Source organism: Homarus americanus, unplaced genomic scaffold (assembly GCF_018991925.1).
Source record: "Homarus americanus isolate GMGI-L3 unplaced genomic scaffold, GMGI_Hamer_2.0 scaffold367, whole genome shotgun sequence".
Taxonomy (NCBI): Eukaryota; Metazoa; Arthropoda; class Malacostraca; order Decapoda; family Nephropidae; genus Homarus; species Homarus americanus.
The window spans coordinates 2,607,430-2,633,594 of record NW_024743709.1 but is presented as its reverse complement, the minus strand read 5'-3'; the positions used below and the strand labels follow the sequence as shown (position 1 = coordinate 2,633,594).

The window sequence follows — 26,165 nt, the reverse complement described above, 5'->3', positions numbered from 1 at the left end:
TATTATTATTATTGCTGTTATCATTGTTATTGGTATTATTATTATTACTACAACTTTCAATTTCACTATCATCCTCTTTATCAGTAACCTTGTACAAACTGTTAATTATGACTTCAGAAATAAACTTTGCATTTTAAGCGTCAAGGTGCGATAATAATGAATAAAAAATGACATATTTAGCTCGGCGACACGCGCTACCCCTCGCTATGTGCCCTGGACGGCTTGTAGAGAGAGAGAGAGAGAGGTGCCCTGGACGGCTTGTAGAGAGAGAGAGAGAGAGGTGCCCTGGACGGCTTGTAGAGATCTGGACGGCTTGTAAGTTAAGTCTCGTAATTATGGTGGAGGCTGAGCTGTGTATGTACGTGCTTGTCCTTGGCGAGAATACCTCGTGTGTCCCCGGTACTGTATGACCGACCCTGTGAGGTCAGGCACCATATGACCGACCCTGTGGAGTCCCGGTGCATATGACCCTGTGAGTCCCCGGTACCGCTATGACCGACCCTGTGAGTCCCCGGTACCGCTATGACCGACCCTGTGAGTCCCCGTACCGCTATGACCGACCCTGTGAATCCCCGGTACCGCTATGACCGACCCTGTGAGTCCCCGGTACCGCTATGACCGACCCTGTGAATCCCCGGTACCCGCTATGACCGACCCTGTGAGTCCCGGTACCCGCTACTTGGCCAGAAGCACCCTGTGAGTCCCCGGTACCGCTATGACCCACCCTGTGAGTCCCCGGTACCGCTTTTCCCCGAGAACAATGATACTCACCAAGACTGAAATAGGAGACCAATTATGCGAGGAGCTGTGGCGACTGTGAGGTGTGATGGAGGTGTTATTGGTGACTGTGGGAGTGGAAGAGAGGGAGGGAAGGAGTGTGGGAGGGAGGGATGGGAGAGGGAGGGAAGGAGTGTGGGAGGGAGGGATGGGAGAGGGAGGGAAGGAGTGTGGGAGGGAGGGATGGGAGAGGGAGGGAAGGAGTGTGGAGGAGGGAAGGATTGTGGAATGGAGGGAAGGAGTGTGGGAGGGAGAGATGGGAGAAGGGATGGAGAGATAGGAGAAGGGAGGATGAGAAGAGAAGTGGAAGAAGGGAAAGAGGAGGAGGAGGTGGGAGGGAAAGAGTGGGAGGAGAGGGGAGTGGAAGAGGAAAGAAGAAGAGAAGACTCGCTATAATAATGTTGTCCTCATAATAGTTACATCAGACGGAGTAGCCAGTTGTGTTCACCTCGTCCCCAGTATAAGGACAGATTGTATCACCGTCACTTAAGGCTGTGGCAGCGCCCTAGCCTCATGATCGTCCCAATACTCCCATATACTAATAGTTTTTGTTGTCGTCTGGAGTGACCGAGAACCTCTACCAACTAACGCTCGTATTTCACCTCCAAGGGCCTCAGTCCTTGCCCATCGCCTTGGACCAGGCAGCGTTTCGTTCAATTTACGGCCAAATATGGGATTCTGCCTCTGTCATCCGTGACGTAACTGCTAAGTGATGTCTAAGGCGTAACGTAATAAAAGCTTTATTAACGCTTTGTTCTTAGTCACTTCCTGGGTTGTTGCTGATGCATCTTGTCTGACCCATGTGTGTGTGAAGTCTCTTGGCGAACTCAAGGTACAGTCATGCTCGAGGCGTACCTAAGAAAAAATAAATTCCTTATGTCGCTTTAGGGTTGATACATATTATCATTATTATCTGGAAATATAAACGAATATCTTTGGATATATATCACTTGGGACTGACGGGTGTATGATATATAGTAATGTATTTTGTACTGTGCAGAGTAATTGAGGCTTGATGCCTGAAGCGCACCTGGGAATAAAATAATATTGAAAATATACTTTTCTCCAGTCCCAGTGTTAATATATCCCGTCACTGTTGTAAACGGTGAAAGAATTACATTGAACATAAGACACCTGGGGTTGGTGAGTCTGATAGTTCAGTGATACAGTATTTTGTCCGAGTCAAGTGAGTGATTGTTGTCGCCCGAGGCTCACCCGGGAAAAAAAGAAAAAACTTGCCGGGTTATATACAGTTTCTCCTTCTTCAGTTCATTTCACCTGAAAATTAACCACCCTAATGCTACCTGGACGGTCTGAAGCAGCTGCTAGGGTAGGGTGGGTTAGGTTAGCATTAGGGTGGCTAATCTTCCGGTGAAAACAGCAGGGGAGGCGAATGTTCAGGTGATCCAAAATCCATATTCGTCCATCGTCTCTTCTCGAGGTTGTTGATATATTATTGTCTGACGGGATGACTGAATGCCCTAAGAGAGTGTACAGTAACTTTATGATTTGTTGAGTGTTTTGAGATTTTGTTTTATGTGATTTGAGCTTTTTTCTTAAGGATGAAAGAGACTAAAATGGAACATAAGAATGGAGGAACTGCGGCTGGCCTATTGGCCCATACTGGGCAGTCCCATTTACACCCAACCCCTACCGCTCATATATCCATCCAACCTATGTTTGAAGCCATTTACAGACAGTCTAGGGAATAACATCTCTTGACTTGGAGGTATTTTTTGAGAGACATTGAGAACGATCACTGGGAGACCACAGCAATGAGGTTCACGAGATTGATTTACAGAAAGACGGATTACCAGAGATATAGAATACATGGATTACATATCCGAGGTCAAGAGCACAGAGGTCACAAGGACAAGAGGTCAAAGGTCACGAGAACAAGAGGTCAAAGGTCAAGAGGTCAGACGTCAACAAATCAGATGGACCAAACCCTTTGCATAGTTTATTTACATTCAATTGGTGAACACTAGACCCAGGAGAGGAGGGGGGAGGGGAGGAAGAGGGAGGGAAAGGAGGAGGGGAAAGGGAGAGTATGAAAAGGAGGGGAGGAGAGAGTGAAAAAGGAGGAGACCTAGAAGGGATATGAACAGAGGAGAAGGAAGAGAGGGAGAGAAAGAAAATGAGAGGAGGGGACCTGAGAGGTACAGGAAGGGAGAGTAATTAACATTGCAAGGAACAGTCAAGCTAAAACGACATAATCTAGTTAAGGGTGAAGTGTAAGTACAATAATGTGTCAGTTAAATACGTTCTCACATCACCAGTTAAATACGTTCTTACATCACCAGTTAAATACGTTCTTACATCACCAGTTATAATCGTTCTCACATCACCAGTTAGATACGTCCTCACATCACCAGTTAGATACAGGACCGTGGAGACCATCTGCCACGGTATTTGCATATACAGTAATAATAAACATGTTATGAAGAACTCCCAAACTTTGAAGCCACTCTGTGTTGTTTTATGCTAAAGACATGAATATGGAAATATCTTTTTACACACACACACACACACACACACACACACACACACACACACACACACACACACACACACACACACACACACACACAAAGATGAATAAACAGGTCACTAAAATCCTGATTAAGTGTATACATAAAAAACAGAGGTAAGAGCGAATAACGAAACGAATGAACAAATAGATGAACACGTCAACAAGAGTGAGAGAACTAGCTAGTCTCTCTCACCTATAACACTAAAGACGCAATAAACGTTTAAACACCACTTGGCAACTCTCATTATTATGGTGTTGCCAGATCAGGTAAACAAAAAAGTAATATTGCGTCCCGCCTAAATGTTTCCTGACTCACTTTTGTTGTTCCGAAAAATACTGAAGATAAAAGACTGTATTTAACTGTATGATTAAAGTAAATATCTAAGATGACGTCAAAAGTACACTGAGACTACCTTAAAGATATATGTTTAATTGAACATCATTGACGAGATAGAGTTATATTAGAGAGTTGTGTGTAAGAGATAGAGTTATATTAGAGAGTTGTGTGTAAGAGATAGAGTTATATTAGAGAGTTGTGTGTAAGAGATAGAGTTATATTAGAGAGTTGTGTGTAAGAGATAGAGTTATATTAGAGAGTTGTGTGTAGATATGAAGTTATATTAGAGGGAAGTTGTGTGTAAGGAATAGAGTTATAGTAGAAGTTGTGTGTAGAATAGAGTTATATTAGAAAGTTGTGTGTAGGAATAGAGTTATATTAGAGTTGTATTATTGAAGATATAGAGAGTTATATTAGAGAGTTGTGTGTGTAAGAATAGAGTTATAGTAGAGAGTTGTGTGTAAGAGATAGAGTTATATTAGAGTTGTGTGTAGAATAGGGATATTAGAGTTGTGTGTAAGAATAGAGGATTATATTAGAGTTGTGTGTAGAAGATAGAGTTATATTAGAGAGTTGTGTGTAAGAGATAGAGTTATATTAGAGAGTTGTGTGTAAGAGATAGAGTTATATTAGAGAGTTGTGTGTAAGAGATAGAGTTATATTAGAGAGTTGTGTGTAAGAGATAGAGTTATAGTAGAGAGTTGTGTGTAAGAGATAGAGTTATATTAGAGAGTTGTGTGTAAGATATAGAGTTATATTAGAGAGTTGTGTGTAAGAGATAGAGTTATATTAGAGAGTTGTGTGTAAGAGATAGAGTTATATTAGAGAGTTGTGTGTAAGAGATAGAGTTATATTAGAGAGTTGTGTGTAAGAGATAGAGTTATATTAGAGAGTTGTGTGTAAGAGATAGAGTTATAGTAGAGAGTTGTGTGTAAGAGATAGAGTTATATTAGAGAGTTGTGTGTAAGATATAGAGTTATATTAGAGAGTTGTGTGTAAGAGATAGAGTTATATTAGAGAGTTGTGTGTAAGGGCAGGATTATATTAGAGTTGTGTGTAAGAGATAGAGTTATATTAGAAAGTTGTGTGTAGAGATAAGGTTATATTAGAAGTTGTGTGTAAGAATGAATTATATTAGAAGTTGTGTGTAAGAATAGAGTTATATTAGAGTTATTGATAGCAGAGATAGAGTTATATTAGAAGTTGTGTGTAGAATAGAGTTATATTAGAGTTGTGTGTAAGAATAGAGTTATAGTAGAAGGTTGTGTGTAAGAGATAGAAGTTATATTAAAGAGTTGTGTGTAAGAGCTAGAGTTATATTAGAGAGTTGTGTGTAAGAGATAGGGGATTATATATTAGAGAGTTGTGTGTAAGAATAGAGTTATATTAGAGGTTGTGTAAGAGATAGGGTGCAATTAGAGAGTTGTGTGTAAGGAATGAGGATTATATTAGAGTTGTGTGTGTAGAATAGAGTTATATTAGAGAGTTGTGTAAGGAATAGGGATTATATTAGAGAGTTGTGTGTAAGAGATAGAGTTATATTAGAGAGTTGTGTGTAAGAGATAGAGTTATATTAGAGAGTTGTGTGTAAGAGATAGAGTTATAGTAGAGAGTTGTGTGTAAGAGATAGAGTTATATTAGAGAGTTGTGTGTAAGATATAGAGTTATATTAGAGAGTTGTGTGTAAGAGATAGAGTTATATTAGAGAGTTGTGTGTAAGAGATAGAGTTATAGTAGAGAGTTGTGTGTAAGAGATAGAGTTATATTAGAGAGTTGTTTGTAATCGAGGATCTTGTGTTTGGTGATGAAATCTTACTAGGTCAGTAAACTTTCCATACTGAGGCAGTTGTTGATGAGGATCAGTGAGGGAACAGCGTTTGTGTTTTCTTCTTCAGTGAGGTAAGGTGAGGTGTGGTGATGGGAGGTGTGGTGTGGTGATGGGAGGTGAGGTGAGGTGTGGTGAGAGGTGATGAGTTGAGGTGAGGAGTGGTGAGGTGGGGGGTGAAGGGTTCTTTTGGGGTGAGAGGTGGTGAGATGAGGAGAGGTGAGATGAGATGAAGTGAGGTGAAGTAAGAAGAGGTGACGGGTGGCTGCGTAACAGACACACCATAAGAGGCTGAGAAGTGCCGACGGAGGAACATCTCTCAGACAAAACCTCCAAGCGCATACCTACCTCAAGCAAGTTTTTGTCGTGGGTTGTGTGATGACTGACGTTGGTTGTGTGATGACTGACGTGGGTTGTGTGATGACTGACGTGGGTTGTGTGATGACTGACGTGGGTTGTGTGATGAATGGCGTGGGTTGTGTGATGACTGACGTGCGTTGTGTGATGACTGACGTGGGTTGTGTGATGACTGACGTGGGTTGTGTGATGACTGACGTTGGTTGTGTGATGACTGACGTGGGTTGTGTGATGACTGACGTGGGTTGTGTGATGACTGACGTGGGTTGTGTGATGACTGACGTGCGTTGTGTGATGACTGACGTGGGTTGTGTGATGACTGACGTGGGTGTGATGACTGACGTGGGTTGTGTGATGACTGACGTGGGTTGTGGTGTTGTGTGATGACTGACGTGGGTTGTGGTGTTGTGTGATGACTGACGTGGTGTTGTGTGATGACTGACGTGGGTTGTGGTGTTGTGTGATGACTGACGTGGGTTGTGTGATGACTGACGTGGGTTGTGTGATGACTGACGTGGGTTGTGTGATGACTAACGTGGGTTGTGGTGTTGTGTGATGACTAACGTGGGTTGTGGTGTTGTGTGATGACTGACGTGTACAGATTTGGTAAGAGGTGTTGAGTAAAACAGTCAGTCATTACGTAACTGGGCACCTTCAGGAGCTATCAAAAGGAGGTCAGAGGTCTTGTAAAAACCTCAGGAGAAATGACGTCACCTTACGGTACTCCTGAATCAACCGTGGCGTTCACAAGTAATCTCGGGAGCTCTAACGGGAAGATTTGTTTTTGTTTCAGACTGAAGTAAATTAATTTTAGATGTCATATTAGGATGCATTCTTCACTAACGATACTGCGCTCCAAAATGACCGATTCGGGTTCTAAGAAATGCCAAATTGAGTTCCAACTAAGACCAAACCGCTTTCCAGTATTTACCAAAATAAGTTTCTCTAAAAAATTACCCGAATTAGACACGCAGAGAGCGTTTTAGAATGACCAAACTAAGAACACATAAAAAAAAAACCTAGAACAATTCGTACTCTCAGAAAGACCAAATTGAGCTCCAAGGAGAGATAAAGTAAGAGTTTCAAGACTTACTAAAACCAGACAAACATTGACGAAATCTAGTACCTTAGAAAGACCAGACACCTCTCCCCAACACTGACCAACCCAAGAATACAATTATATGACGGACCAAATCAGGTTGGTAGATAGACCATAACAGACCTAACCTAACCTAACCTAACCTAAGCTCACCAGGCTTCACCGAACCTAATCTCACCAGACCTCACCAGACCTAACCTAACCTGTCAGTATCAACGTAGAACCACCAGATCACGTTCCTCGGGGTGCCCAGCTGAGTGTAAAAACTACTCGCCGCTATGTAAATTGTCGACGTCCTTGGAATGTTAAGAAGTATTACCTGCTGTTGGCCGTACACACAGACACACACACACGCACACACAGACACACACGTACACATACATCATCATCATCATCATCATCATCATCAGATTCACTAAACTAGTCTGGGTTAATCTTCAGGTGTACTAAACTAGGGTGGGTTAATCTTCAGGTGATATCAAGACATTGGTAGACACGTTACACTGAAGGAGCCACTGGGGAACCGAAAAACTAGCAGGCCTTAAAATGTTTAAATTATATTCCGTGTTTCTCGTTTTACCTCTGAGTTAACGAATGGAATATTGTCGTTGTTGGTGATTCTGTTGTTAATTATTGTTGTCGTTTGATATTCTGTTGTTGATTGTTGTCGTTGTTGATGGAGATTCTGTTGCCGCCGATTGATCAAGACTCCGTTGTTCGTTCCAAGAAGCCAATCATTTAACGGGGTCATCTCACTAATGGAAATGGCACTCAAAAACCCCTGGACTGCCTGATGACAATACTGACGCTCTCTCACACATCACCTGGGTCCTTGGCACACTGGGAATGTAGATTAGAAGCTTTAAGAAAGTAATATTAAACCTTCCAGGAACTAGAATCGTAACTTAGAGTATTAAAACATCTAAAAGTTAATATTATACCTGAAATATACTTTAGAGGCAACTCAACCCTTTAAATACACTTAAAAATAACTTTAGACCCATAAAACACTTAAAAAGATAACGTAACCCGTAAATACACTTAGAAAAGAAGCCTGGGGCCTTAAAAGACGTCAAAAGCGTACAAGCTGGTTTTAAGCTTGTTTACTTGTTGTTGTTGTTGTGGGTACGGTGAACCTTAAGGTCTAAGGCCGTGATGGACTGTTGCTGTTGTTGTTAGGTTAGGTTAGGTTAGGTTAGGTTAGGTTAGGTTAGGTCTCTACGGCCGTGATGGACTGTTGTTGTTGTTGTTAGGTTAGGTTAGGTTAGGTTAGGTTAGGTCTCTACGGCCGTGTGATGGCTCCACTCACCGTCCTCAAGTTAGTTTGTAAACACACCAGGGGCCGCTGGGGCTGCTTTCATCTTCACTCTTGCGACACACCTTGGGGGAGATGTTTGGCGCAGGTGGTGATGGTGTTGATGTGGTGGTGGTGGTGAAGGTGTTGATGTGGTGGTGATGGTGATGTGGTGGTGGTGATGGTGATGTGGTGGTGTCTGTTGCTAGAGGTGATAGTGATGATGGTGATCTTGATGGTGTATGTCGCTGTCTGTCTGTCGATGACAATGTTTTTTAGTTAGAGAGATCACTTATTTCATCAGAATTTAATCTTTCAAGGTGACCACAAGTGTCAGTGACCAGTGAAGTGTGTGTGTGTGTGTGTGTGTGTGTGTGTGTGTGTGTGTGTGTGTGTGTGTGTGTGTGTGTGTGTGTGTGTTCATCTCCTTTCAGCCTTACCAAACACTGGTCAGGAATGTTCACCTGTACCTGTCACCACTCTAGCAAGGTTCAGTAGTACGAGAGAGAGAGAGAGAGAGGTTGAAGTTAATTAATGACTTGTTAACATCGTAATCCATTTTTGACCTTTTATGACCTAAGATGGGGTCACACAAGGGTCACAAGGGTAACACTAAGGGTCACACTAAAGATCACACTACGGGTCACTCAAGGTCACACAAGGGGCCACACAAGGGGTCACAGTAAAGGTCACACAACAGGTCACACTAAAGGTCACACAAGGGGTCACACTACGGGTCACACTAAAGGTCACACAAGGGAGCTGGACCATGACGTTAGCTTACCAGGTATTATGACGTCACTACACAAGTGTTCCTCAGGTGTGAATCCGATCAAGTGTTAAGTCCCCTCACACGGACCCGACACCCTGATGGCGTATTATCCTCTCGTGTCTCTTGCTGTTACTATTATTCTTTTCTTTGTTTCTCCCTTCTTCCATCTTTATTCTTCTTTTTTACTGCTGTTTCTTAATTTTTTCTTGGTGTTGTTGTTGTTGTTCTCAAAATTATGGCCCCTCCATTGTTCCCTCCTTCCCCCCACATTCCCTCCACATTCCCTCCATCCTTCCCCCCCATTCCCTCCATCCTTCCCTTCCCTCCATCCTTCCTTCCTCCTCATCCCCCTCCACCCTTCCCACCCATTACCTCCATATCCCCCATCCTCCCTCCCCCATCCCCTCCATCCTCCCTCCTCCATCCCCCATCATTCCCCTCCCCTTCTCCCTCCCCAAGGACAGGTACAGTACTATCCAACGGTATGGTCTTGAAGGCGACAAAAAGAAGTTATTTAAGAAGTACTGGAGAGCTATATACAGAGGTTTAATTCAAGGTTTAAGTCGAGTTTTACACAACGTTTAACTTCACTTTACTTCCTGGTGAGACTGATATGCTATGCACGTTCCTCCTTGCAACTTATGCAAACTTATGCAACATCCAAGGGTAGTGGCGTGTCTCCTCCCTTACCGGATTATTTTGCAGGGGTTTGTTGATGTTGCAGGGGTTGTTTGTTGATGTTGCAGGGGTTGTTTGTTGATGTTGCAGGGGTTGTTTGTTGATGTTGCAGGGGTTGTTTGTTGATGTTGCAGGGGTTGTTTGTTGATGTTGCAGGGGTTGTTTGTTGATGTTGCAGGGGTTGTTTGTTGATGTTGCAGGGGTTGTTTGTTGATGTTGCAGGGGTTGTTTGTTGATGTTGCAGGGGTTGTTTGTTGATGTTGCAGGGGTTGTTGTTGATGTTGCAGGGGTTTATACATATCGTCTGTGTTGCAAGAAGACCCACCCTTCCAGATTGTCTAGATGGTCAGTAGCTTCCAGTGTTCCAGACTATCTATCAGGTCCAGCTCATCAGTCGTCCAGAGGCTATAAGACATGACTGGAATGAGAGGGACGAGTGTAAGGTAATGAACATGACACAACTTCCACATCAACAGTGATTTGCACCCAACGACCATTAAGTGGGAGGAGGTCGTTGGCGCCTTGAGAGGTAGTTACTGGAAGGTCGTTGTTTGAGATGGACTGTTTCCTTAGGAGGGGTAGTTTGGGCGTTGTTTTTGGAGAAAGGGTGTCATTGTTGGAGAGAGGAGATCATTATTGGAGAGGGAGGTCATTGTTGGAGAGAGGGGGGTCATTGTTGGAGAGGGTGTCATTGTTGGAGAGAGGCGATCATTATTGGAGAGGGGGGTCATTGTTAGAGAGAGGGGTCATTGTTGGAGAAAGGAGATCATTATTGGTGAGGCGGGTCATTGTTGGAGAGAGGGGGGTGTAATTGTTGGAGAGAGGGTAATTGTTAGGGAGAGGAGGTCATTGTTGGAGGTCGTTGTGTCTTGTCTCTGTGTCGTATTGGCTGACGATGTTCATTTACCAGAGAGATCTATTCCAAGTCAGTCAGCTGGAAAACTATGGCGGTGGAATCTCTCGTTGGAGTGTTGTTGGGTCGTGTTTTTACCGCTTCTGCCACGGTCTCCCCGGGTACTTGGTCCACCACCCACACTGGTTCACCTCCACACATTGGTCCACCTCCCACTGGTTCACCTCCACACATTGGTCCATTCCTACATTGGTCCACCTCCCACTGGTTCACCTCCACACATTGGTCCATTCCTACAATAGTTCCACCTCATACTGGTCCACCCTTACACTGGTCTATCCTCACACTGCCTCCCTCACCCTATGAAAGAATACACAGGTAACTAAAGAAAGAGACAAACACACCAGACTGTTAATAGCTCCGTGTTTAAACTCTTCAAGTGGTCTGTATCATAAGTTGTTCCTCAGTCCGTCACCAGCAGCGGCATATCTCAAGTGACTTCTCCCGCCCTCACACAATTAACCTTCTTGACACTTTACTCAGATGCACTCAAGGTGGACATTTAAAGAAGGCCCTCAAGGAAGTGTTTTGATATTTTCTATAATGTGTAGTTACTGTGGAGGTATTTAGAATGGGCACCGGTTATCGTCTTGGCATTTTAACTCTTGATCAATAGTTGTGGTTTTTTTGTTAATTGTTTTGGAAGGAGATATTTAATATAGTTAGCTGAGTTATTTATATAACTGTGATTCGATTTTTTTTATCAATGGTTAGGTGAGTTCTTTAAATAGCTCAACTCCATAAAATAGTGGGGGTTTATTGGTCTCAGAAAGACAACAACAAGACATTTTCTTTTCTTTATGTCGTTCAAAAGAAACATTCAACGGTATACACTGGAACTTTTCTATAAATAATCTGAATAAATAATTCTCCTTTGACTGTTGTTGTGATGGAAATGTTTGCTAAGAGAGCACAAAATTATTATTTCACTGTTTATCTTAACATTTTCTTAGTATATCCTAGTAGTTATCGTCAGCACACGTCAACCAGGATAAATATGTCCTGACGGCCCTGACCTAAGAAGCTGCAACTGTCAGCGGCTGACAAAAATAGGTGTTGCTTGAATGGCATCTCAGACTTGGTGTTTTTGTGTTTTATTATCAGTTTTCTTTGAAGCAGAGACAAACAAACTTATTTATATACCTACATGTGCAAGAAGTTCATAATAATAATAATAAATATGGCACTTTTCGTCTCCCACACTCACGTTCGTCTAAATATAGTTATCAGTTGAGTTTGTCAGTTAATCATTTTGTGGTTCCTGTTTGAGTCGGATGTGTAGTATCTTATTAGAGCGGGGGTAGGAGGAGTGGGGAAGGTGGGGGTTTAGGAGGGGTGGGGTGCTGGAGGAGTTGGGGTGTTGGAGGGAGGATGTGAGTTGTATGGGGAGATAAGGATAAGGGGGAGGGACGAATGAATGGGAGGGAAAGGGGAGGAAAAGAAGGAAGACGAATGAGGAAGGGAGAGGGATGAGAGGAGGGGAGTGAGAGGAGGGTAGGGGAGAAGATAAGAGAAGAGGGGCGAAGGTAGAGAAAGGTAAGGAGGAAATAGAGAGGAGAGGGAAGAGAGAGGAGTGAAGAAGGGAAAGGGAGAGAAAGAGAAGGAGGAAATAAGAGAGGAGAGAGGGAAGAGGTGTCGAAGGAAGAAAAGGGAAGGAGGAAAAGAGAGAGGAGGGAAGAAGAGGGGCGAAGGAAGAGAATGGGAAGGAGGAAATGAAAGAGGAGGAGAAGAGAGAGAGAGAGAGAGAGAAAGAGAGAGGAGAGCGTGAAGGCCGACAAGTTATTGCAGGAACTTGACGCCTTCAGTTCTTCTTCCTTATGGTGGGTCATGCTTGCTGGGCAGGTCAGGAGGTACACTAGATGGCTGGGTGTAGGTGGTGTGGGTGTAGATGGCTGGGTGTAGGTGGTGTGGGTGTAAATGTTGGTTTTGTTGGGTGTAGCTGGTGTACAGGTGTGAGGGTAGCTGTTTTGATGCCATTTTTGGACGTTATTGCAGTAGTTGATCTTAAGAGTAGACCATTAAAGTGTGATTGTATCGGCAGTTACGGGAAAAACTTAGCTTACGAGCATTCGAGAACATAACTTGTGCTTTAATAGTCAAATGTAGATATTAAACTCAGCCAATCATGTACCATTATTATGCAAACAAAGAGACGCCATGTTGTGACGTCACAGGACATTCGCACACCTGAACTGGACACACACACACACACACACACACACACCTGTTTGGCTCATCAGTAGTACCTGAGTTGAAAAATTTACAAAAAACTCTTCCGTGTGGAGGAGGAGGAGAAAGCGGAAGAGGAAGAGGAAAAGGAAGGGAGGATGAACAGGAGAAGCCTTGTGGTAAGGGAAGCATGTAAGCTTCACTGACTCGAAACACATAAACAAAAACAGGTTTACTCAGAATAACTCAGGTGTGGCTCAAGTCTGGTTGATGCTGGTAGATGTTGGTTGATGCTGGTAGATGTTGGTTGATGCTGGTAGATGTTGGTTGATGCTGGTAGATGTTGGTTGATGCTGGTAGATGTTGGTTGATGCTGGTAGATGCTGGTTGATGCTGGTAGATGTTGGTTGATGCTGGTAGATGTTGGTTGATGCTGGTAGATGTTGGTTGATGTTGGTAGATGCTGGTTGATGCTGGTAGATGTTGGTTGAAGTTGGTAATGAACCGTTTAAACACGTCACCTTAATTCCAGGGCCGCAACTTTCACCTGATGACCGCCACCACCACCTTAACCCTCCCGAGACCAGGTGCCCTCAGGTGTTAGCTTTCCCCTCCCTCCTACCTCCTCTCCCCCACCCCCACCCTCTCACGTGACCGAGACCTTGCTGGTGATGACCCTGAGCCAAGGTGCCAGGTTCAAGGTTTACCTGAGTGAGATGGAGGAAGACCAGGTGCTTCAGGCTAGACCACGAGGCTAAGGTTACTATCTCAGGTCCTGTGTGTGTGTGTCCCTTGGTTGACTATCTACCTATCTGTCTGTCTGTCTGTCTGTCTCTTTATCTATCTATGCGTGTCTCTTTCTCCCTTTCACTGTCTCACTCTCTCACCGAGGATGAGAGATAGATCTCTTCCTCAGCGTCACCCTCGTTACCATGGCTACCGCCTTGAGAGGGACAGATGCTGACAGAATTAAAAGTGTTTTCCTAGGAGACCTTGCTGTACCACTGCTCTCAGAATACAGTATCAGGTTCTAGGTTATACAGGTGGCGGCAAGGTGGAGGTGGTAGGTGGCGGCAAGGTGGAGGTGGTAGGTGGCGGCAAGGTGGAGGCGGTAGGTGGCAGCAAGGTGGAGGTGGTAGGTGGCAGCAAGGTGGAGGTGGTAGGTAGGCATAGGCGGAACTGCCCCGGAAGAGACGCCCTGTAATAATGGCAGCCTACGGCACCTTTGGGTTATAATTAGATATACCTACGGTGGGCGAGGGTGGGGCAGGGTTGGATGGGTGGGTCAGGGTGGGCTAGGGTGGGTCAGGATAGGCCAAAAGAATGAAAGTCTCGTCTCTCCCTCTTTGGTTATTTCACGCCTCAACTCTCAGGCGCGCCGCTTTGTTGACTACTAAGTACTTCTGTGTATGTATGTATTTTATTATTATTATTTATTTTTATGATTATTATTTTTTTTTTACGAGGATTAGCCCACCCGGGCACAAGTCACTGACCCACATCAGAGTGAGAAACGCTATACATTATGTATGTTGTGCTGTCAAAGTAAGAGCAACAATTGAGACCCTGCAACTGTGTGTAAATAAGGCAGAAAGTCTGTCAGATCACCAACCTGGGACTTGGTCACATGGCAGCAGGGTCTACCATTAGGCAACACATTATGCTTCCAATATCTTCCCAGGCGGTAGTACCTCCCTGCTTGTTATGTATTTGTTAACTCGCATCCATGAACTTTCTCTAAATGACCCATTGACGTTACCTCTCTCTCTCTCTCTCTCTCTCTCTCTCTCTCTCTCTCTCTCTCTCTCTCTCTCTCTCTCTCTCTCTCTCCACCACAGTATCTTACAGTAAAGAAAACATTAAACTTCAGCCCGGGCAACAAGAAGTAGAATCTAACTGTGAACGGAATCCCAAATTAAAATCTCTTGTTTGTCATCAATTTTTTTATACAAGTGATTTCTCTATACACACATACCTGTATTAATTAAACACCTGTGTGTCATTTTTTATGACGGGGATTTTTTTTTATCATGGGTAATTAACTTGTGACTGACAGATGAGTTGGATAATATAGATTATAATCTAGTGGGCGCTCTGAAGGGTAAGTCCTGGCTAGCCATTTGGATAATCGTTCTTTGGCTCTATGGGTAGTAGGATTGGCTCTTTGGATAAAAAGGTTTGGCTATATGATGAGTAATTTTGGCTATTTGGATGTTTAATAATGCCGCTTGGAGACTAGTTTTGGCTATTTGTAGAGTTTAGATCATTTGGTTAGTCATTTAGATCCAGTTGGGTAGTAACTTAGGATAATTACGTCGATTATAGATACACCTGAAGTATGTCTCCATTATAACACAGTAACATTGTACACAACACCACGACGTCGGAGTTATTTACGTCACGCCATAACTAACTACGACACGTCTTACTGAACATCAACACGAAATTCACCAACAACACCCATTTTTTCCCTTTTCTGTGGTCCAGTGATGAGGGCTTCACAGGCTGCCTAAACATTTAATTAAAGGCGTCATTATACAACACCATTATCTCCCTGACGAGGCTTTTTCAGGACCAGGTGATACACAACACGTTCGGAGCTCGAGGATTCTTACGTTTAAAAAAAATAATTCCCCCACCTCCAGCGATCAGATAGTGGGGGAGAACCTGTCTTAACTGACTCATTTAAGTTACCTCACAAAGTTGGGGTGGGTGAATGTATTATCTGACTCAATCAACCTGGTTCATAAGTTAATTATCCCCCCTAACTGGTGATATAAGAACGTATTTTAACTACCATCCTCAATTAAACTACAACACAACACAAAGGACTAAGATGGCGTCGAAAACACATTAAGACTCTCTACTTTATCACAAGTAAATGCGATTTTTTTTTGTTCCCAGTCAAAAAAAAAAAAAAATGAAATTGAAGTCAGGAATGTTGACTAGTTATCCGTGTATGTGTGAACCAGTTTGTGTGTTGATCTAGTGACTGGCTTCTGTTTTTGGTCAGATATTAATGGTCGTCGCTTCGTTAGTCGGAGTATGAATGTTCCTCTTAATGGTGGAGGGTTAGTGGTGGAGGGATGGTGGTGGGGTAGTGGTGGAGGGTTGGTGGTGGGGTAGTGGTGGAGGGTTGGTGGTGGGGTAGTGGTGGAGGGATGGTGGTGGTGGTAGTGGTGGAGGGATGGTGGTGGTGGTAGTGGTGGAGGGTTGGTGGTGGGGTAGTGGTGGAGGGTTGGTGGTGGTAGTGGTGGAGGATGGTGGTGGTAGTGGTGGAGGATGGTGGTGGGGTAGTGGTGGAGGGATGGTGGTGGTGGTAGTGGTGGAGGGGATGGTGGTGGTGGTAGTAGGGATGGTGGTGAGGGATGGTGGAGGGATGGTGGTGGTGGTAGTGGTGGAGGGATGGTGGTGGTGGTAGTGGTGGAGGGTGGTGGTGAGTGGTGGTGGGATGGTGGTGGGGTAGTGGTGGAGGGATGGTGGTGGGGTAGTGGTGGAGGGGTGGTGGTGGTGGTGGTAGGGTGGAGGTGGTGGTGGTGGGGGGTGGAGGGGGTGGTGGTTGGTGGGGTAGTGGTGGCGGGATGGTGGTGGGGTAGTGGTGGAGGGATGGTGGTGGGGTAGTGGTGGAGGGATGGTGGTGGTGGGGTAGTGGTGGAGGGTTGGAGGTGGGGTGGTGGTGGAGTGGTGGAGGGATGGTGGTGGGGTAGTGGTGGAGGGATGGTGGTGGTGGTAGTGGTGGGAGGGGTGGTGGTGGTAGTGGTGGAGGGATGGTGGTGGGGTAGTGGTGGAGGATGGTGGTGGGGTAGTGGTGGAGGGATGGTGGTGGTGGTAGTGGTGGAGGGATGGTGGTGGGGAGTGTGGTGGAGGGTTGGTGGTGGGGTAGTGGTGGAGGGGATGGTGGTGGTGGTAGTGGTGGAGGGTTGGTGGTGGGGTAGTGGTGGAGGGATGGTGGTGGTAGTGGTGGAGGGATGGTGGTGGTGGTAGTGGTGAGGGGATGGTGGTGGGTAGTGGTGGAGGGTTGGTGGTGGGGTAGTGGTGGAGGGATGGTGGTGGGGTAGTGGTGGGAGGGTTGGTGGGGAGTGGTGGAGGGATGGTGGGTGGGGTAGTGGTGGAGGGATGGTGGTGGGGTAGTGGTGGAGGGATGGTGGTGGTAGTGGTGGTGAGTGTTCCTTCATTGTTAATAATATAACAGAAGCTGGTTGTTAATGATACACTGTCAATGTTCAGAAAGATTCGCTCGATTAAGTATTCTTTATCGCTGATGATGTAAGAGCTTGGCTGACTGGTTGTCTTAAAGCACCACGTTAATATCTAAATATGACATCATAATTACACTGAGACTCTACCTTAACTAGATACCTTCGCTTGACACCAGTTAGGAGTCAACATTACACTGAGACTCTACCTTAACTAGATACCTTCGCTTGACACCAGTTAGGAGAGACAACATTACACACACACACACACACACACACACACACACACAAACATACATGAAGATTAATTAACTGTGAACTGAAATGTGGACTTGATTATGAGACAAATTTTAAATACACAATATTAAATTAAATATTACGAGAGAAGAAGAGAAAGAAAGAAAGGATAGTTAATTAAATCCTGTTTTATGTCTTTTATTACTATGATATATGTTTGTTACTTTTTACTTTATTTTTCGTCTCATATAGTCACGAGTTTACTATTTTAACCGTCTCTCTCTCTCTCTCTCTCTCTCTCTGATTATCCAGCCCCTCTGTCCCTCCATACCCCTCATCTCTCTCCTCCAGAACACCTGCACTCAACCAGTCAACCTTTGAACAGTAATCAACATTATTACACTACACAACACTACACTACACTACACTACACTACACTACACTACACTACACTACACTACACTACACTACACACACTACTACACTACACTACAGTACACATACACTCACACGCTATACTACACTACACAACACACAACAACACTACACACACAACACTACACTACAACACTACACACACAACACTACACTACAACACACTACACTACTACACACTACAACACTACAGTACACTACACTACGCTATACTACACTACACAACACTACACAACACAACACTACACTACACAACACTACACTACACTACACTACACTACACTACACTACACAACACTATACTACACTACACACACCACACAACACTACAGTACACTACACTACACTACACAACACTACACTACACAACACAACACTACACTACACTACACTACACTACACTACACTACACTCTTGACGTGCAACATGCAGTAGCTGCAACTGGCATTTTGCTACGTGTATAATGATAGACCAGGAGCCAGCAGTATAATCAACTCGTGTTGTTGTCTCTCCCGAAGGTGAACCTAACTGGGACTTACCTGGACTTACCTGACGTAGGTACAGTGCATGAGTCAGGCAAAATGACCACACCTGTCTGTTTTAACTGTAGTGGTCAATGTTACGACACAGAAAGTTATCCTACTGTTGGTTTATGATTGGTTAAGTTAGGTTAATCAGGTAAAATGAATGGTTATAGTCCGATTATCACCACAACGTGACCCTGATTGTTGCTGTTTCACTTTAACACAACCCCAAGTTATATTGCTTCCCACATTACTGTATATCAATAGCTCTATACTGAAAAAAACAAAATATAAAATAATAAGACAATTGAGATAAACGCGCTAACATGTATTTATCTGCACCATGTAATATGTCGTAATCCACAGGGCACTAAGTGCTTATGATAATTCCCCGAGATAAGTGTACAGTATATAACAGGTGCCACTAAGAAGGCTCAAGCTCTCACTTGTCTCGGTCATGTCAGTAATGTTGTTGTCAGTGTTTTTGTTGTTGTTGTTGTAGTTCACTTTGTATCTATATTTTTCTGGTTAAATAAACTGTTTCTTGGGTCAGTTATCAAAGCTATGTAGTGATTATTGTTACGACACGAGAATTTTCGACTCCTTGGTCACTTTACGTTACGTTAGGTATTCTTCAAGAGAATAATTTTCAAGTATTGCAACATTATCCTTTACCATATGAAGTGGTTAACGTATCAAAAGGTTCTAACAATAACACCAAAAGGGTTAATGTTCCGGTATGGTAACATTAACCTCTGGAAATTTCAAATTCTTTTAATATAAAATATATTCATTAGGCGATTCAGAGTTAATGTTAATCAATATTTTAACTCGAAAATGTTGTGTTAAATGTTACAATCATGGAGATATGTGTCAGCTTGTTCAGGTACTTATTTAGACAGTGTAGGAGACAAATTACCTTCCTGCTCGACGCCGTCAGATGAAATGGGTTGAGGATATTTATGTTTTCAGCAGCATTTGCTGGATAAGTAAATAAATTAACAGAGGGAACATTATTATTATTATTATTATTATTATTATTATTATTATTATTAATTAACTCATTTTTCTTCAGACTGCATCAAGACAGGTAAAATCAGCAGCGTGTGGGTACCAGCCCGTCGCAGCGCTCACTACAAGAAAATCAACCGTCCATTGGCTAACTCCACCGTGGCGTCATATGGCAACGTAGAATATGATTGGATGAGCGCTCATTACGACAGACAAACAGACAACATTACTCTCCTGCCTTTCCCTGAGAAGACGCATCAAAGGAAGGGAATAATCTGTATTAGAAAGGAAGAAGAGAAGTAGAAAGTAGCAAGAGAAAGGGTAGAAAGTAGCAAGAGAAAGGGTAGAAAGTACTCAAGAATTAGCCGTTAAAATGGAGAAATGAAAGAGATTAATTATTGGATTTCGGTGTCTGTCAGTCGGGGTTATTGTGTCTCGCCGCCCGACGTACAACACTGTTTTGTTTACTAGTCTGTCTGTCTGTATTCGTGTGTCTGTCTGTCCGTCTATATGTCTGTGTGTCTAATTGTTTGTGTGTCTATGTATCTTTCTATCGTTTATCTGTGTCTGTCTGTGTCTGTGTTCACCCCAAAGAGGCGGTGCAATGCTCAGATCATGCCAGGGTGTACACTGTTGGCTTAACCTGACACCCTTGCAATATGACACCCGTCTGATCTGACATACCCCTGTTAGCTGACACCCATGTGATGTGACACCTATCTGATCTGAAACCCTTGTAATCTGCCGCCATACCTGATGTATTGTTGAATATGACACCGATTATAACTGACACGCAACTAAACTGACACCTATGTATCTGACACCCATCATATGACACCCACGCGTTATAATGTGAGTAATATGTGTTTATGTTGTATCTTATGTGTTGTGTTGGACTTAATTATTACTCTAAGTTGAAATAAAGATACTATTTTATTATACCTTTGTATTATTTGATATTATGATGATTGTTGTGTAATGATGATGATGATGATGATGATGATGATGATGATGATGATGAGGATGAGGATGATGATGATGATGAGGATGAAGCTGCTGCTGCTTTTTTTTTTTTTTTGGAAAAGTGGCCTCCAGCCTCCCCCAATAGCCACACCTTCGCCGCCATTTTATTGCCTTAAAATTAAATATCCTAATACAAAGTAAGCTATCTGGCTTTGTGTTGAGTTAGTTGAGCAATTCAGACCTAAGAAATTAGGTCCAAGTTCTGGATTAAATTAGGGGTTAAATTTGGAAGGCTTCGGTGGAAGGAAGGTACACATGAAGCGTGGGTGGAGGTATATAAGGCGTGGGTGGAGGATAGAGGGAACATGGAGAATTGGAATTACACTTAGAATTATTAGGTGGAAGGAGGTAGAATTTTTATGAAGGGGGTGGAGGTACATGGGGTGTGGGTGGAGGAGGTGGGTACATGTGAAGCGTGGGTGGAGGTGCAAATTGCATAGAGGGTGGAGGTACGTGGGAGGCGTGAGTGGAGGGAGGTAGAGGGTACATGGAGGGGGTGGACGGTACGTGGGGAATTGTGGGTGGAGGGAGGTGGGGGTACATGGAGGTGGACGGTACGTGGGGTGTGGGTGGAGGGAGGGTAGAAGGTACATGGAGGGGGTGAGGGCTACATAGGGCGTAGTGGAAGGGAGACTAGAATTACTGGAGGTGGACGGTACGTGGGAGGTGTGGGTGGAGGGGGAGGGTAGGGTTCATGGAGGGGGAGTGGACAGGGTGTGGGTGGAGGGAGTGGGGTTCATGGAGGGTGGACGGTACGAGGGGTGTGGGTGGAGGGGAATGGGGTACATGGAGAGAGTCGTTATGGGGCCGTGGTGGAGGGAGGTAGAGGGTTCATGGAGGGGGGTGGACGGTACGTGGGGTGTGGGTGGAGGGAGGGTAGAGGGTACATGGAGGGGGGGTGGACGGTACGAGGGGTGTGGGTGGAGGGAGGGTAGAGGGTTCATGGAGGGGGGGTGGAGGGTACGAGGGGTGTGGATGGAGTGAAGGCAGCCTCAGCGGGTAGTTGTATTATCCGCTTCAAATATTAGAAAGAATTATAATTTGTTTTCCTACAGATAAATATAGTTCTGAGGATGGTGTTGTAATTGTTCTTATCATTGTTGTTGTTGGTATTATTGTCGTTATTAATGTTGTGTGATGATGATGATGGTATTAAGTGTTATGGTGTAGTTGGTGATTGACGTTGATGGTAGCAACTGATGATGATGATGATGAAGGAGGCTGTACTCTTGGTAGTAATGATTATGATGATGCCAAGAAATAATGATGGTTACGACGGTCCGTCCCTCGTAGCGCTCTTCAAGAGTGAGGTGCTTTCCCCGTCACCCAGGCTGGTCCCCGAGATATGCTAGAGACTGTCAGTTGATTGACAATGGCCCTCCGAGGGCCACCAGAGCTTGCACCTCGGCACTTCAGTTATCCAAGGAGATTAGAACGCCTGCAACTGCCTTGCTTATGCTACAGACGGGCAAGGGGTGATCTAATCGAAGTGTATAAACATCTCTAAGGGCACTATTGAGTCGAGTGTTCTTACCTGGAGCTGGCGGGAGCCCGCCCCACAAGGGGTCACAGTTCAAGGTTGAAGAAGCCGCAAGCCCGAAAACTGTGAGGGGTAACCTTTACGGAGTGAGAATTGTGAACTCCTGAAGCAATGTACCAGAGAGTTTTGTGACGGTACCGTGTGTGAGCTCTTTCAAGACCAGACTTGACAAGCACTGGGGCAGGTATAGACACATTCAGGAGCCAATTCATGCCCAGTATTTGCCAACAATACGTAACAGAGACGTGACCGACCACCCAAGCGGCTAACGAGCCGATCAATGGAGAAGAGGATAAAAGTAAAACGTAAAAGTAAACAATAAGGTCGAATATAATATTTGAGTTACTCCCAAAAATGTTACCGTTTTCTATCATTTATTCATACATTCCATTTTCTGTGATTCAAGGGGTAATTATAATATATTTTGAAGACAATACAATTTTCACTTGCTACTTATAATGCTATGACTATGACCGGATTGTTGTTGTTGTTGTAGTTGTTGGCTTTTTGTTGGCATTAATGCTGAGTTTTGTTGTTGTGTTGGTGGTTGGGGTTACAGTGGTGGTGGTGTTGGTGGGGGTAGTATGGTGAAGGTAGTAATGGTGTTTTTATGAGTGATGATTGGTAGGTGTGATGGTGGTAGTTGTGGAAAACTAAAAGAAACTCCCTGTAAATCTACACAAAAACTCCCTGTAAATCTACACAAAAACTCCCTGTAAATTGAAACCTAAAGGAGACCACATCACTTTATCAGAGAAAGTAAGTCCTTCACCACCTTTTTGTAGGTTGTATTATTTTCACTTGACTAAGGTTATCATGGAGTACCTGGGTGACGTAATGGCTGCCTTACCTGGACAACAACCTTGATTAAAATTCTCTCTCAATCAAACAAGTGTGTGACGTAACCTCTCTTACCCTAACCTAACCTAACCTAACCCTCTCCCAGGTAGCACTTGGGTGTTTAATCACCAGGTGTAATTAACTGTGGGGCTAATCTTCAGGTGATCCGAAATAGTGATAGTAGTTCCCATAGTTCTGACTTATCATTAGGAACAGTGGGTGGAGGAGGGTAGGAACAGTTGGTGGAGGAGGGTAGGAACAGTGGGTGGAGGAGGGTAGGAACAGTGGGTGGAGGAGGGTAGGAACAGTGGGTGGAGGAGGGTAGGAACAGTGGGTGGAGGAGTGGAGGAACAGTGGGTGGAGGAGGGTAGGAACAGTGGGTGGAGGAGGTAGGAACAGTGGGTGGAGGTGGAGGAGGAACAGTGGGTGGAGGAGGTAGGAACAGTGGGTGGAGGAGGTAGGAACAGTGGGTGGAGGAGGGTAGGAACAGTGGGTGGAGGTGGGGAGGAACAGTGGGTGGAGGAGGGAGGAACAGTGGGTGGAGGTAGGAACAGTGGGTGGAGGAGGGTAGGAACAGTGGGTGGAGGAGGGTAGGAACAGTGGGTGGAGGAGTGGAGGAACAGTGGGTGGAGGAGGGTAGGAACAGTGGGTGGAGGTGGGAAGGAACAGTTGGGTGGAGGAGGATAGGAACAGTGGGTGGAGGTGGGAAGGAACGGTTGGGTGGAGGAGGATAGGAACAGTGGGTGGAGGTGGGAAGGAACGGTTGGGTGGAGGAGGAGGAGATGAAAGAGATGAATGGGAGCAGTGCGTGGAGGAGGAGGTTGGGTGGACAGAAGTAATGGGTGGAGGATGGAAAGATGGGTGAGAGAAGTGGGTGGAGGGTGTGGGAGGTGGAAGTGGCCAGGAGCAGTGGGTGGAGGGTAAAGGAGGAAGTGGACGTGGGCATGGACAGTGGATGGAGGGTGGAGGATAGAAGAGGAGGTTGGAGGTGGTCAGAAACAGTGGGTGGAGGAGGGTAGGAACAGTGGGTGGAGGAGGGCGGATGGACGTAAGCACAGACAGAGAACAGAGCCACACACACACACACACACACACACACACTCTGCCTCAACTCCTAGGAGACACTCTTTACCCTCATTACTGTGTGCGATACAGCAGCTTGCTATACACTGCAGAGCTCTAGAACAGTCTGTCATACTCCACGATACTCCTCCATACTCCACGATACTCCTCCATACTCCACGATACTCCTCCATACTCCACGATACTCCTCCATACTCTACGATACTCCTCCATGCTCTACGATCGACAATAGTACATCGCAAAACCACGTACAGTGCTCTACGAATCCGCGATACACTGTAGTGCTCTGGGATAATCCGCTATACTAATATGTACACTGGTGATGTACTTAAGCTGATGTACTAGTGATGTACAATAGTGCTGTACTTAAGTGATGTAAAGTGTACTTACGTATTGTGTATTGTGGCGGAGATGTACTTAAACTGTTGTACTAAATGTTTTATAGTGATGTACTCATGTGCTAAAGTGATGTACAGTGTTATTATGTAATGTAATAAGGTGAAATATTTAAATAATGTAGTATAGTGAGATAAGTGCTGTACTAAGATAATCTGCAGAAGTGATATATCAAAGTGTACTAAGGTTTTGAGATGATGTAACAAAGTGCTCTTCCTGCTACAAAAAAGGACATATGTACAATACCAATATATACATATATGTACAGAGTGATATTTCAAGATGGTGTACTTATACTTCTCATATGTACTAAAGAAAAAAGTACAAAATAGGTAAATTCAAGGGATGTACACTGATGTACTGTACGCTTATTCCTCTGTTACTTGGAAATGTACAAATGTGGGAGAGATTGGATATGTACTAGTATGATGATCCTAAAGCAAACAAGTACAGTGGCAATGTGCTTTCGTGGTAACAAGTACTAAGATGGTGTGTGCACAACCCAGGTGCACTGTTGTGATGAATGATGTGTACTTTGGAGTAATATATATATATATATATATATATATATATATATATATATATATATATATATATATATATATATATATATATATATATATATATATATATATATATATATATAGAGAGAGAGAGAGAGAGAGAGAGAGTATTTCCATTAGACTTTTATCAAGGCATTATCACCACATTAAAAATAGATTATATTTATATTCAGTAATAACTTAGTATTCTCATTTTACATTATCCTGTGTGTGTGTGTGTGTGTGTGTGTGTGTGTGTGTGTGTGTGTGTGTGTGTGTGTGTGTGTGTGTGTGTTGCAATTGATAGGAAGGCCTTTGATAATCCATCTTTGTACAGCAGTCTACCTGAGTTGGCTAGAAGTCGCCATTGAGGGGAAAGTCCTTTGGAGTATCCACCTCCAATAGTCTTCCCTCCAATCACGTCTCAAAGAAGAGGGTGTTGTATTGAGGGTCGCCAGTAGCTACAACACTCCCTATTGTTGTATGATACAGTAGCCGCCGTCCCCACCTATTATAAGGCTTAAGGAGTCTTACGTTATAATCACTATATGCTCCTCACCCCTCCTCCGTCCCTCCCTCCTCCCTCCCTCCTTTCCTCCTCCCTCTACCCCCTCCCTCCTTTCCCCTCCACATTCTCTTCCCTCCTTCCCACCTTTCCTTCTCCCCTATTCTGCCTTTCCTTCTCCTCCTTCCCTCCTCTGCCCCTCCCCAATATCTCTTCCCCTTCCCCTTACTCTGCCTTGCCTGTCCCCCCCTCCTCTGCCCCTCCCCATTTACCCCCAAATCCCCCCCTGCCCCCCTTTACCCCTCACATTTTCTCTTCCACAATCCCTCTTCCCCCCCCTCTGCCTCTCCCACAATCCCCCTCACCTCCTCCACCCCCTCCCCATTCTCCCCCCCCCCTCCACCCCTCCCCCATCCCATCAGTGTGGTGATTGGAAAAAACCACACACGTTAGGTACAGTTAAGCTTGCTTGTACAAGAAATCAGTTACCATTTCCCACTCCAGCTGTGTGTGTGTGTGTGTGTGTGTGTGTGTGTGTGTGTGTGTGTGTGTGTGTGTGTGTGTGTGTGTGTGTCAGTGTTAGATAAATGATTTCCTGTAACTTATCATGAAGAAATATTTAGGTATTAAGTTTATGTGGTATTAGTTGACGGTCGTTGTCTCGTGAAGGTTAGGAACCCCAGCTTTTTTCACCTGATGATTCAACACCCAAATGCTAACCTAACCAAATCTAAACTAACTTAACTTAACCCAGACTAAGGTAATTGAAACCTAACCTAATCTAACTTATCTCGCCATTTTTAACGTAACCTAACCTAACCTTTATCTTCTTTAGGTAGAGAGTGTCAGTGTTATATAGAAGTTAATAGTAGACGGTATTTTTTTTTCATCTTAAGAACATAAGAACTTAAGAATGGAGGAAACTGCAGCGGGCCTATTGGCCCATACTGGGCAGTCCCATTTACACTCAACCCCTATTGCTCATATAAGCATCCAACCTACAGTATGTTTGAAGCTATTCAGCGTATTCGAGTTAATGATGATATTTGGTAACTTGTTCCATTCATCCACTACTCTGT

At 44.3% G+C, this 26,165-nt stretch overlaps 1 protein-coding gene across 1 annotated transcript in view; it reads left to right on the top strand.

Moving 5' to 3' along the window:
* The window catches only part of LOC121877372, a 34,831-nt gene extending 14,735 nt beyond the window's left edge, over positions 1-20,096 (top strand). Inside the window, exon 4 of the mRNA XM_042383108.1 lies at positions 19,222-20,096. Within this exon, the coding sequence (XP_042239042.1) occupies positions 19,222-19,460 (239 nt within the window). The 3' untranslated portion in view covers positions 19,461-20,096. The remainder of the gene's footprint in view (positions 1-19,221) is intronic.
* The last annotated feature ends 6,069 nt before the right edge of the window (positions 20,097-26,165 follow it).